Raw genomic sequence first — 13,156 nt, forward strand, 5'->3', positions numbered from 1 at the left:
TTCCCTATTTTAGCATTTCTTGCTGGCACCGTGTTAAGTGCTTCACTACTAACCAAAGGGTTAGGAATTAAAACTCACTTATGTATATGGAGTCCTGGCGTGGCACTGTAGGTTAATGTGTTCAACTGCAAAATTGGCTTGAACTGCAAAATTGGCTGTTCAAGCTCATCAGCCACTCCTGGGAAATGCTATACAGGGTCACAACCAACTCAACAGCATTTAACAACAATAACAACTCATGTATATATGTATATTCACATATGCATTTTATTTATATAGTCATTATATCTATAAATACATAGTATGTAATATACACATACATAATATACAATTACACACATTTTATGAATACTCACCTGAATATTGTTTCATAACCAAATATTGGAGCCATCTCTTGGTGCTACTGATTACTTCTCTGAACTACCACCCAACACACAGATACATGAGATCATTTTACCAAAGGAGCATAAGGCTGTGCATATTGTGAACACAATTCCCAATTTTTCTTGGAGAATGCAGGTTCATGCCTGCTGTTCCAGTGTAATTATTAATAGTGCCCCATTGTTTCTCAAAAAACCACCAATTTGGATACTAAATGAGCATGCTCACTAAGCTAAAGGAAGGCTCTGCAGTGCCCCAACTTACCTTGATAATGTCTGGAAGGTGCTTCCAGATCCTTTCTAGTACTTCCACTGTTAACCAGGTATAAGGGCTGGAGGGCACATTCAATGCCTTAATCTGCTGGTCTAGCTCCAGCAAATGGTTGAAGTCAGCTTGAGCCCCTGCCAAAGAGCCCAAGAAGACCTCATGGTCCTTCTGCAGCTGGCGAATTTCATTCAGTGAGACACAATGCACAGGCTCTGACAGGTCCTCCTCAGCATTCTCACACCAATTGTTGAAAGCTGAAGCTTTGTTTGCAAATTCCATGAATAACTCCTCAGCCTGCAGAAAGTAAAGAAGATAATGCCAACTTTCTTGATAACACATCTTAGTGGAAGACTAAAAATAAAAATAATGATTGTCATAAAATATTTACAGGGCCAACGCTCCAAAATGGCAGCACTAAAACCAATGATGGAGGTATGTGACCAGATGAGTCACAAGTTTTATAAATACTGTACATATCCAAGACACCTTTTACTTGAATTACAGAAAAGCATACAGACTATCTTAACTCTTAACTAACAATTTCAGTTCTAATATAGACAATTATTTTCTACTCATTTTTCTACCTATGTCTTCCACTACATGCAATTGACTTCCATCTTCAGTCAAACTGGAGAAATGAACAATCAACCCAAACAAAGACAAAATGAAATATTTTCACAAATGAGCTACTTCATGCTTACCAAGAATGCCTGTCTAATCCCTCTCACTGTAATCAAATCTCTCTAGATTATCCAGGTTATCCAGTGTTTTTAGTCTCTACTTATGGATTCAATCACTAATATACAATTAACAGAGACATGATAATGCCTCAAGGAGTCTTGGTGGCTAAATGGTTAAGTACTCAGCTGCTGTCTAAAAGGTTGGTGGTTCAAATCCACCAGTTGCTACACAAGAGACAAATATGGCAGTCTGCTTCAGAAAATACTGCAGCTTTGGAAACTCTATGGGGCAATTCTACTGTGTCTTATAGAGTAACTATGAGTTGGAATCTACTGGAGAGCAATGGGTTTTGATTTGGATTATGTCTCATCATATTCTTTTTTTACCTTCTGTAGGGGCAACTGCTTCTCTAACAACTTCTGTCTGTGGGCTGCAGAGGCTTCCAGCAACTGTTCCCAGTGTCTCAACAAGGCAGCATGGCGCTCCTCAATGGCTTTGGTCTGGCTGTGCTCAGCTGCCACCAACTGGTCCTTCAGGTTAGTGATCTCAGACAGTCTCTCTTGTTGGAAGCTCTGCAGACTGGCATCCAGAGTATCCTGAGAAAGATCCACAGGGAGAGTGTGAATAGGGAAATAGTGCAGATTAAAGGTGCCATTCACCCATGATTTCCACCAGCAAGAGGTAGGGTGATGAGCAAGAAAATGGAAATGAGGCTAACAAGTTTAAGGGAAGATTTAGGGCTGGAATTAGAGTTTAGTTCCAGGCGGATGTCTGTATTACATTTAGATTTTAGGCTAGATATAAATTTAATGCTAAGGGAATACTGAATCATGAAATGATATTCCACATTTTTCTAATCAAAACTAAAGGCTTCCTACAACACACATTCTTTCTAAAACTCTCTTAAAGAATAAGCAACCATTTGAGATCAAAGGGGCAGCATTTACCCAATAACAAAGTTCAGAAGGATTAAAGAAGCAGGAGGAATGGAAACGAGAAGCACAGGGAGGAAATGGTACAGTGAGAGGATCGCAATCAATGAGATGAAATAAAATGTATATGGATTATGAATGTAAATCTGCTATGTAAACCTTCACCTAATTCACAAAAAGCTTAAAAAAGTGAATGTAAAAGATAAAACTCTCTTGTATTTTATAATATATTATAAAGAGGAAGACTCCCAACAAGATGGATTGACAAAGTGGCAGCAGCAATGGGTTCAAATGTAACAATTGTGAGAATGGGGCAGGATCGGGCAATGTTTCATTCTGTTGTGCATAGGGTCACTGTGAGTTAGAACTGATTCAGTTATACTGATTCAAAATATTATACTGATTCAAAATTATACTGATTCAAAAATATCAATATATTACTTATTGTATTGTTTTCTAACTAATAGCAGTATAATTCTATGAATCTCAAAAGCAAGATATACAAATGAATTTTATGCAGAAATGTGGAAATCAAAACTGTAAAGTTCAATGAGTTTCACTTAACAGCTTTAATTACCAGAGTTGCTTGCTTTGTTATTGTGTTATTAAGTGCCTTCTAGTCGGTTCCATCTCATAGAAACCCTATATAGGATTTCCACAGAGTAGCTGGTGAGTTTAAACTGCTGACCTTGTAGTTCAAACAGACCTTGTGCTCCAGTGCTTAATTCCACAGCATCATACACTTATATTAGACCAGTTATATCTTTGAGAATAACTATATAAAGATTGGATATAAGTACCAAAGTCAGTGGTTGACAAGGAACAAAGGGAATAATGCATATGAAGGAAGAAGGGAAAGATAAGAAAACAGAGAGGCAAGAGGTAAGAGAAGAAATTAGCAAATTAACAATATCAATAATGAAAAGGGGGATATATTACAGATCCTACAGACAATAAAATGACAAGACTCAGAAATTAAATAATCCCATAACACTGAACTGTTTCATGTAGGTTTTAAGCTACACTGACATTTGTCAACAAGGCAGCCCCATTCTCACCTGTTTTGCCAGCAGAGTGAGAAAGGCTGCAAGATCTGCACCATTGCCATTGGTCTTCAGGCTTCTTTCCTTCTCGGCTAAAAGGAAAAAATAATTGTTAAGAGGAGACATATAGTTGGTCTTTATCTGCCCTGGTAATGAGAAAATGAATATTTACTATAGACAGCCTCATGATTATCAATGTTGGTACTCCACTAGTATCTGGAAGCAGTGGAGCCCAATGGAATATTTTCCTGGTGTTTGCAGGATAAAACTGAGAAATACAAGTAAGGCCAATGGAAAGGAGTATTTCATAGGACAAAGGAAAACTGCAGATTATCCATGATTTGTAGTTGAATCAGATACACATGTTATTTCCTAGAATATTTTCCTCTACTCTACCTTTCTGTGTGTTACACATGAAATCACCAATTTCTCAAAAATGCATCCTCTTCAATCATGATAGACAGCAACTTCATCAGCATGTTTCTTTGTGTGTGTGTGCATATGTGTGTTTATGCATGTGTGTGCTTCTAAATATGTGATTGTAATTACATTTAGAAAGGACCGGGTGAGTGATCAGGAAGCCCCCCTTTTCCTTAGGTAGAAAAGAAAGCCTCCAGAAACCATTCTACAAATGGGATCAATCAACATTTTTCAGACCTAAAGGGCCCACATCTCATACCTATCCAAGCCTCTACCACATCAGCCTTCCAGTTAAACTGCTGAAAGGCATAATCATCCTCCAATTGTAACTTCCAAGCAGCTATGGCTTTGGCCAGAAGAGGAGTCTTTTCATTCAGAGCCTCTATCTTGGCAGCAATCTTCTCCTTGTGCTGACTTTCTTCCTGCAGCACCAATGTTGAGGGGAGAAGGAGAAAGGCAGATATACTAATAAGTATCCAAGAGTAGACATTTTCATTTCTTTAGTATCATTAAAAAGCTCTCACCCCAAATATATAATTACTAGTCTCCTATCTAGTATAATTATTCTATTATACATCTATGTCTCAAATGATTATTTCCATTCAAGTGATGGAACAGTTTTCTCATGTCTGTCATGTAATTGTTACCCTCTTCATTGGTGTTGGCTTCTCAAACATATGGAATCATCTCTCTATGGCACTTAGATCAATGAAGCTTTGTATAGCCAACATTTAAACAGAAGAATGAGTCTAAAATGACAATGAAGTTTCAGTGGGATTCTCCTCCTTAAAGGTTTACAAAGAAATTTCTTCAGATCCTGACAGTACTCTGTGGTGAAATCAGTGATAGATTTTTATAAACACCATATTCCTCACAACAGTGTAAGAATATCAAAAGGATTTAAGGTAAGTTGACAGGTGTACCTATAAGAACTGGAAATAAAGAATTTCTAGGGGAGAAAAAGCAACTAGAGAAATTAATAAAGTTAGAACAATCCTTTTATGAAAACAAAAAGTTTGATGTGGAATCCTTGAATAGGCTCACCTTACTCAGAATGTCTTCTCCCTGAGCACACACATGTTGCACTCGGGTCTCGTGGACGGCAAAGTCATTATCCAAAGCTTCATGCTTCTTTAGCAAACTCTGTGTAAATGAGTCAGTGAAAATGAATCAAAATATGCAAGGCTGGGGAATCTATCTCATATATATTCTGCCCATTTAGACTGATTCATCTAAACTGGAAGACTAGGTAAATATCCACTTCTACTGAATGTTGCTGTTATTGTGTGTTATTGAGTCAATGATGACTCATAGAAACCCAACAGGATGCAGTGGAATTGTCCCATACGGTTTCCTGGGCTGTACTAGTCATTGAAGCAGAGTGACACATCTTTCTTTCTTAGAGCAGCTGGTAGGTTAGGAGAACTGATTTTTGGTTAGCAAATAAGCAATTAACCACTGCATCCTCAGTAGTCCCTTCTCTTGTGTGCCCACCGACTCATAATGACGCTATAGGACAGAGTAGAACTGCTCCTTAGGGTTTCCAAAACTATAAAATTTTACAGGAGCACATAGCCTCATCTTTCTTTCTCAGCTGTTGGTGAGTTTGAACCGCTGACTTTATATTCAGCAGCCCAAAGCTTAGCCCACCATGCCACCAGAGCTCATTTCCCTCCTGAATTTGCTCAATTAAATGTACTCCCTCAAACTCTCCCCTTGTCAAATAGAACATCTTACCAAAAAGAGTCAAAGGAATACAGGGGATACTGAGGCTAACTTACCATGTAACCTTATGACTTTCTGGATGTTAGCACTAAGGGTGCTAATTGAAATGATATATAAGAATACCTCTATATTGAAATGTATATACTTCTATCAAAAATTATTAAGTATTAAGAATATTTTATAGTAAGAATCGACTGTAAAGAGAGGTAAGACTCATAGCGACCCTGTAAAGGGTTTCCGAGGCTGTAAATCTTTGCAGGAGCAGAAAGCCTCATCTTTTTTCCTCAGCGTGCCTGGTGGGCTAGAACCACTGGCCCTGTGGTTTGCAGTCTAGTGCTTATCCTACATAGCCACCGTGTTCCCAATTATATTCTTAGGAATGTAAATAATGTAGTTGTACCTTTTAATACAATATGACCTACATTATGTTTTATGACTATTATATTTCATCTTTATGCAGAAACTGTAAATGGAAATTGAACAGATGATCTCATTTGGGAGATGGAGATGCTTCGTTTAACTACATTTTTATGTATATATAATACATGGAATGAATTCTCCAGCATCATCACCTTCTGTTTCTAATTATTTTTTCTGAACTTTCCCCTGAACACTTCAGAGAGTTCAGGTATTGCACATCCAATATAGGTTTCCATTAACTAACATCTAACCTTCTCCCTTTAAATACATCCCAAAATAGCCTCCATAATTGTATACTAAGGGCAGAAAAGTTTGAAAGAGAGCTAAAAAACCTACATAATTTTTCAAATATGTCTTTTGTGGTTCTGAAAGTTATAAGTAATTTATCAGAAACACCATTTCATTTTACATGCTAAAAGAAAAGGAGAAGATGGGATAATTTGGAAGAAAATCCTGACATGCACATTAAGTGAACAACCCTCCACTTTGATCTTAATCAATCTATGCTTCTAAGAACCTAATAAAGCAGAAAGTCATTTACTTCTTCACAAAAGATGACACAGTAGGATTATGTGGATAGATATTTTATATATTAAAAAAGCACATAAAAAACATGTCAAACATCATTAGTCATTGTTGTTAAAGGCTGACCAGTCAATTCTGGCTCATAGCAACCCTGTACAGAGTTTCTGAGGTGCAGCTGGTGGGTTTGAACCAGTGACCTTGTGGTTCACAATGCAGTGCTGATCCTACAGCACCATACCAGGAGTCCATTGTTGTGGTTGTCAGTTCAGTACAGTCAAGTCAGTTCCAACCATTAACAACCCTATATAGAAATTCCAGGGCTGGTGAGCTTGAACCTTGCAGTTCAAACTGACTTTGCAGTCCAGTACATTCACCCACAACACCACACCAGGATTCCCAGGAGTCCATTAAGAAAATGAAAATTAAAACCATAATGAAAAATCACTGCACATCAAAAATCAGCTAAAATAAAAATGACAACACCAAAACTGACAAGGATGTGGAGAAATTGGACTACTTACATATTTTTGTTTAGAGCATAAAATTGTACAGCCAATTTGGAAAGAGTTTCATAGTTTTTTTGTTTTTTGTTTTTAAACAAAACATGCATTTACAATGTTAGTGTTGTTACTGTTAGTGCCATTGAGTCACCTCCAATGCATGGTTACCCTGTATAGTAGGGTTTCTGAGGAAAGACTGGTGGGTTTAAATTGCTGACCTTGCAGTTAGCAGTCCAGCGCTTATCTTACAGTACCACACCAAGATTCCAAATGCAAAATATCTCAATAATTGAACTTCTTGGCATTTAACATGTATGAATCACAATTTAGATTCACATGGAAATCTGACCATGGGTAGTTAAACTGGAAATAGTCCAGATGTCTTTCAATTGATTAAAATTAACTGTGATAAATTCATTCCATAAAATACTATTCAGCAATAAAAAAAAAAGAAAAAGAAAAAAGGAAATTGTGTCACATGTAAAAATCTGAATGAATCTTCAGAGAGTTATGCTGAGTGAAAAAAATCTAGTTCCCAAAGTTTATATACTATATAATATCATCTTATATAACATTCTTAAATGACAACATTCTAGAAATGTAGAATTGAATAATAGTAGCCAAAAGTTAAGGTGAGGATAGGGGCAGTAGGGAGGTTGGTATGGCTATATAACAGCAACATGAGGAATGGTTGTGATGATAGAAATATCATGTATCTTGATTATCCATGTTGTAATATTACATTATAGTATTGTATGATGTTACCATTGGGATAGATTGAGTAAAGGGCACATGGAATTTGTCTATATTATTTCTTACCACTGTATATGAATATATAATTCCCAAAACAAAAGACTTTTGCTTGATTTTAACAAAATCAATCTGTTGAATATAAAGTCTTAAAATGCATGAACACATGTATCAGTTTTCACATATCCAAAAAGATGCTTCCAACTAGAAGAAGTTGGTAGTTTGAGTTTTATGTTACAAAGATTTAAAGATTTCTATTTACAGTCTATTTCCCCCTTATTTTATGCCATGAAACAAACATAATCTGTATAAAATAATTATTGGTAAATCCCCAAGTTCTCAGGTTACTAGGTATATTTCTCATGGTCCCTAGCCCATGATTATTTTGCAGTCACTCTCTCAGAAGCTCAAACTTTACAGGATCCAAAGATCACACAGAATTTATCCATTTTTTTATTAGGAAGCATATCTTGCCTTTAAAAAATGATATATTTTAAAGATATCTATAAATGTTGGACTCTCTTCAGAAGGTCTTTCCCTTAAAACTGTATTTTCTCAAAGGTGTAGTTAATGGTCATTCATAGATGAAGTTTTCCAAATCAGCATAAATTAGGATTAGAGGGAAATTTTAGATAATTTAGGTGTTTCTGGGTAATGCAGATGGTTAACACACATGGCTATGGGTTCAAGATCACCTAGAAGTGCTTCAAAAAATGACCTGGCAGTCTACTTCTGAAAAGTTAGTCTTTCAAAATGTTATGGAGCCACCTGAGGTGAAGAGAAAGGGATAGTCAGAAATATCACCATAGCAAGCTTGTAAGTCCATCTTCAGCCTATAACTGATTGGAATGCCTAAAGTGGGGCTACAACTTGTCCAGGGAAGGAGGCTTCCTGCAGAGCCTTTGCATTGCATAAGAACATAAGTGGAATCTGGATCCCTATCCAGAATTTTCTGAGGTGGGAAATTTCCACTTGAAAGGACAAGCTGACCAGCCTGGAGCTGCTAGAAGAAAAGAATATACTTCTTGAAAGACCAGCAGGAAAAATAAAAAACAACAATGGCAGTCCAACTGACTACTATAAGAACAAGCAAGTTGTTTGTTGGGGAGCCATGAGGGCAAGCGGTTGGGTCTCCTCAGGGCAAACCCCCTTCCAAGACTAAGACTCAAGGTGAATACATGAGCAGGCATGTGGTCTTCTGGTGACCACGTTGGTCTACTGATAAGGGGAAGTGTGTGTGTTGGGGGGGACAGCAATGAAGTTGTGAGATAAGTCTGACCACATTCAACAGTCTCCTGTCCACCTGGATTGAGACCTGGTTGGCCAGCAGTATGGCGAGACCTGAGGACTCCTGGACCCAGGGACAGGGCCACAGAGGACTAGAGCATAGAGTGAAGTGTTCAGCTGATATGAAGTGAGGGGAGATGCGCAAGAACACCCATACTTGCTGATAGTACCCACTTGACCTAGCTTCAATGGCTGGATGATCAGCACTTGACTAGAGGACGAAAGAAGAGGAAAAAAAGAGTAATCACTACAATTTGATGAATTTGACCTATACTTATGGATGTAGTAGTGCAAAAGAGGGAACCAATCTTTACAGCAAAGATCATTCCCACCTGCTTGGTACACAGGGTTGACAGGGATGGGCAACTCAGACATTGGCTACGCAAAATGGAGGAACTCCAAAGGCACAAAGTGCCTGGCTTTCAAGAGGGAGCCTAGTTTCAGAGGGTATGGGGGAAGGTAGAATCTGCCCTGAGTTGTTTCCAACTTGTCTGGAAAGGGCTGGTGAAAGGAGATGGGGATAAGACTCTTGTGGTTCAATAGTTAGTAATTGCTATCAGGACTGATTGTGAGTGTTGCAGATGTAAAGGTAGATATTTTGTAACCAAAGGAGGGGAGTGGTTGATCTTCCAGTCCAGGAGCAGAGGACCCTGGGACCATCAAGGGAGAAGAGTAGAATGTGGGACCCTATCAAGAGAAAAGGTGACACCAGAGATGGAGGCAGAGACCATGATGTGGAGAGATGGAGTGGCTGGGGACTCTGGACTCAGGGAAGGAGTGGGGCTGTGGGCTGATGGCCAGGCAGTGGGGTGGGGGGGTCTTGTGGGGTATGCCCTTTGGTTGTTTAAATGGTTATATATTCCTGAGTGCTTCGGTGTACATCAAAAAAAGAAAAAAGCAGCGGGAATGGAAGCAAATGCTGTTGAATGATGATGCATGAAGGGGATTGTAATCATTGCAATGAAACAAAAGATAGGATGAATGTAAAGCTGATGTTCTCCCATGTAAACTATCACCCAATTCACAATAAAAACTTTATTTAAAAAAGTATTATGGAGCATAGTTCTACTCTGATACACATGTGTCACCATGAATCAGAGTTGCTTTCATGGCAACTGACACTGGTAAGAAAAGACACAGGAAAGGTCTGCCCATCTTTAATCATGATAACTTTGACAGATAAATCACAAATAATGCAAACACAATTTGAGTTTTGCCTTCAGACCTGATTGCTTCCCTGGCCTTGGGTATGTCATATACATCTTTAGATGTTTGTTTCCCATATTCAAACTTGAAGAATTATTCATATTTTTCTCAACTCTTACCCCATTATGAGAAAGGCTCAGATTTCATTGGTAAAAACATGGACTGCTTAAGAAAAGACCCAAATTATAGAGAAAATTTTTTTATTCAGATTGCTGCTCACCTGAGTAGCAGCCAATGTGTCCCCAGAATCCCCTCGGGCAACCAAAGTTTCCTTTTCACTGATCCAAGCTTCTTCCTCCTCAGCATTCTCCATGAATTGTAAATATTCTAGAGACTCTTCCAACTGAAGCCCTCTGTAATTGGTTAGGAGCAGAGACAATACCCAATAGGGATGAGGAAAATTGATAACCAGTGGGAATTTAGCAAGGTAGCACAATTGCATCACAACAGACTGGCTTATTTGCACAAATCAGTTAGAGTGAAACTGGATCATTGAACTGGGCCAGTCTGATATGTGTGTAACAGCAGTACTGATCTCCTGTGCAGCAGAAGAGACATCCCAAAGAAAATCACTCTCATAGCATTGTCTACTCTCTAGGAAGTATTAAGAAAGTACTCAGATTTCAGAGTTACAGACATGTTCTCTTATATCGTTAAGTTGTTGTTAAAGTGACATCAGGTGGGTTCCGACTCATCACAATCCTTATAGGTTTTCTGAGGAGCAGCTGGTGTGTTTGAACTGCCAAGCTTATGGTTCCCAATCCAGCGCTGATCCTACAGCTCCACACCAGGAGTCTTATATCATGCCATCACCACTAAAATCTGAGAATTTTCTTTTACTTTCCAGGAAAAATTGTCTTTCCATTGCCAAGAGACATGGTTATAGGTAGAAAGAGTTCAATCTTGGCTACATTGCTATTATAAAAATTATTTATTCGTTCCTTAAGTACTAAATGCTGTACATAATTCTAAAACTGGAAAGATACACAAAGTAGAACAAGCATGTGACTCAGCCTGGCATGAATGATAGCATATGTTATCAATGATAAAAGGAACACAAGTGCAGGTAATGTAGGAGGAGAGGTGTATTTAAACACAGAAGAAGTAGGGAGAAAGCAGGCAAAAGCTATCCGAAAGACTTGACATTTGAGAAAGGACTTAAAATATATAGAGATGGGTAGTTGGGGAGAGAAATGAAAGCTAAGCAGGCATTTAGGAATTCTTCCAAGCCCAACCCAACAACTGCAACCCAGGAAGAAAATTGGATCTCACTTACCGAGTCTTGGCTAACTCTTTCAGGTCCTCCCAGTGTTGAACAAACTGAGCCAATCGTTCCTGAATCTCTTCTTGCCCCACAGCAGCCTTGTCTCCCAGCTTCTCTGCCATATCCAGCACATTCTGAAGAAAACATCTCTTTCATGTTCTATCAACCTATAATCTCTCCCTATTTAGTCACAGCCCCCATCAGAGTAGCTATCCTCTATGTTCCAGATCATTTGCAAACTCCGAATGAGGATCCTTCCTGCAAAACTTGTCCAGGTGTTTTGGTGACTATCTCAGCACTAGCACTAGGCTAAACTCCAAGACTTGTTTAATGGATTATTTGGGTCATAGGTTGAGTCTGCTGGCAAGCCAAGTCTAGAACTACCTTTTTGCTACATGTTTCAACTTTCCCATATTTCCCAATCTGCATCTTAATTGTCAGCATCTGATCACAGAAGTATTACAAAAGTTACTTCCAGGTCAGATCATGGTTGGTATACAGAAGTTTTTATTCATGGGAGATACAATGTGAAGGAGATAAGAACACTTGTGAACTCTATAATTATTCATGTGGCCTGCACATGCTACCTTCATATCTTGTAGCACCATTCTATTTATCTATAACATGAATGACTGTTACTTAGTGATCACTGTCTTTCCAGCTCACATATTCCATGATTCCTACCTGGATGGCAGGCTCATGTGCCACCAGCTCTCCCTCTAGGCGTTTGTGCTTCTTCAGTAAGTTCTGAACACCTTGCAGATCTCGCCCATAGTCTTGGGATTTCACTCGTAACAGTTTCTCCCTGGGACCAACAAAGACAAAGAAAGCTGTCAGCCTAGAGCAATAGTTTTCTGAGAAGATTGGTGCATGTTGGGGATGAGGGGTAGGGTTGGGAGGTGGTAAATTGTGGTGCCAATAGCCAAAATATGGTGTCAGTGGCAGTCAGTGAAATTTCTGAATTATGCTATTAAAAGTTAAAATAAGAAGATGATCTCCATCACATGCATAAAAATACCATCTGAAACAACAAGTTTAAGTAGTGTAACTATAGCAGAGTGATTTGATAAGAGCAGTTAAGATGGTCCAGAGCATAAAAAGTGAAAGTACCATCATGAAGTATAGTCAGAAACTACATAGACACGATTATCTATCTTGTGGTTTCTGAATTTGTTTAGGAATGTTCTACATGTTGCTCTAAGAGTGAAGATAACTGTCAGAGGAGAAAACTGTTAAGTACTGTGTTTCCCACCAATTAATTGATCACAAGTAACATTCAATGGATTTCTGGTGTGGTGCTGTAGAATCAGTACTGGACTGCCAACCACAAGGCTGATAGTTCAAACCCAGCAGATGTTCCTCAGAAACCCTATACAGGGTCTCTTTGAGTTGAGATCAACTCGACGGCACATAACAACAACAAGAATAAATAATTTTGTAGGAGAGAAGCATATTGATTAAATGGAAAAATAATTTTATGTGTTGAAATATTCTCAATCATACATTTTACAACAGAAATAGAATTAGTAATCAAACCAGGAAAGGTACTATGTAATATTCTCTGTTCAGTGTCCAGTTCAAGATCATATAATATATATTGGATACAAACAGAATAATGACCATGATCTTATCAGCTAGGAAAGTGAAGTGATGTAAATAACCAACTATCTCCATAATCATTACATAGTTTATGATCTATAGCAAACTTATATGGTCTTTTCATTTTGTTTCCAGGATATATATATATATATATAT

At 38.2% G+C, this 13,156-nt stretch overlaps 1 protein-coding gene across 2 annotated transcripts in view; it reads right to left on the reverse strand.

The window, feature by feature from the left end:
• SPTA1 (spectrin, alpha, erythrocytic 1 (elliptocytosis 2)) overlaps positions 1-13,156 on the reverse strand; it is a 117,914-nt gene that overhangs the window by 10,293 nt on the left and 94,465 nt on the right. The window contains exons 36-43 of one of the 2 annotated variants that reach the window (XM_006861621.1): positions 12,086-12,206; positions 11,414-11,535; positions 10,358-10,490; positions 4,770-4,867; positions 3,984-4,156; positions 3,320-3,396; positions 1,716-1,925; positions 646-942 (exon numbers count right to left, since the gene is read on the reverse strand). In XM_006861621.1, coding sequence (XP_006861683.1) covers positions 646-942; positions 1,716-1,925; positions 3,320-3,396; positions 3,984-4,156; positions 4,770-4,867; positions 10,358-10,490; positions 11,414-11,535; positions 12,086-12,206 — 1,231 coding nt within the window. Of the gene's footprint in view, positions 1-645; positions 943-1,715; positions 1,926-3,319; positions 3,397-3,983; positions 4,157-4,768; positions 4,868-10,357; positions 10,491-11,413; positions 11,536-12,085; positions 12,207-13,156 lie in introns of both variants that reach the window. The other variant, XM_006861622.1, reaches the window with a different exon arrangement.

Source organism: Chrysochloris asiatica, unplaced genomic scaffold (assembly GCF_000296735.1).
Source record: "Chrysochloris asiatica unplaced genomic scaffold, ChrAsi1.0 scaffold00042, whole genome shotgun sequence".
Lineage (NCBI taxonomy): Eukaryota > Metazoa > Chordata > Mammalia > Afrosoricida > Chrysochloridae > Chrysochloris > Chrysochloris asiatica.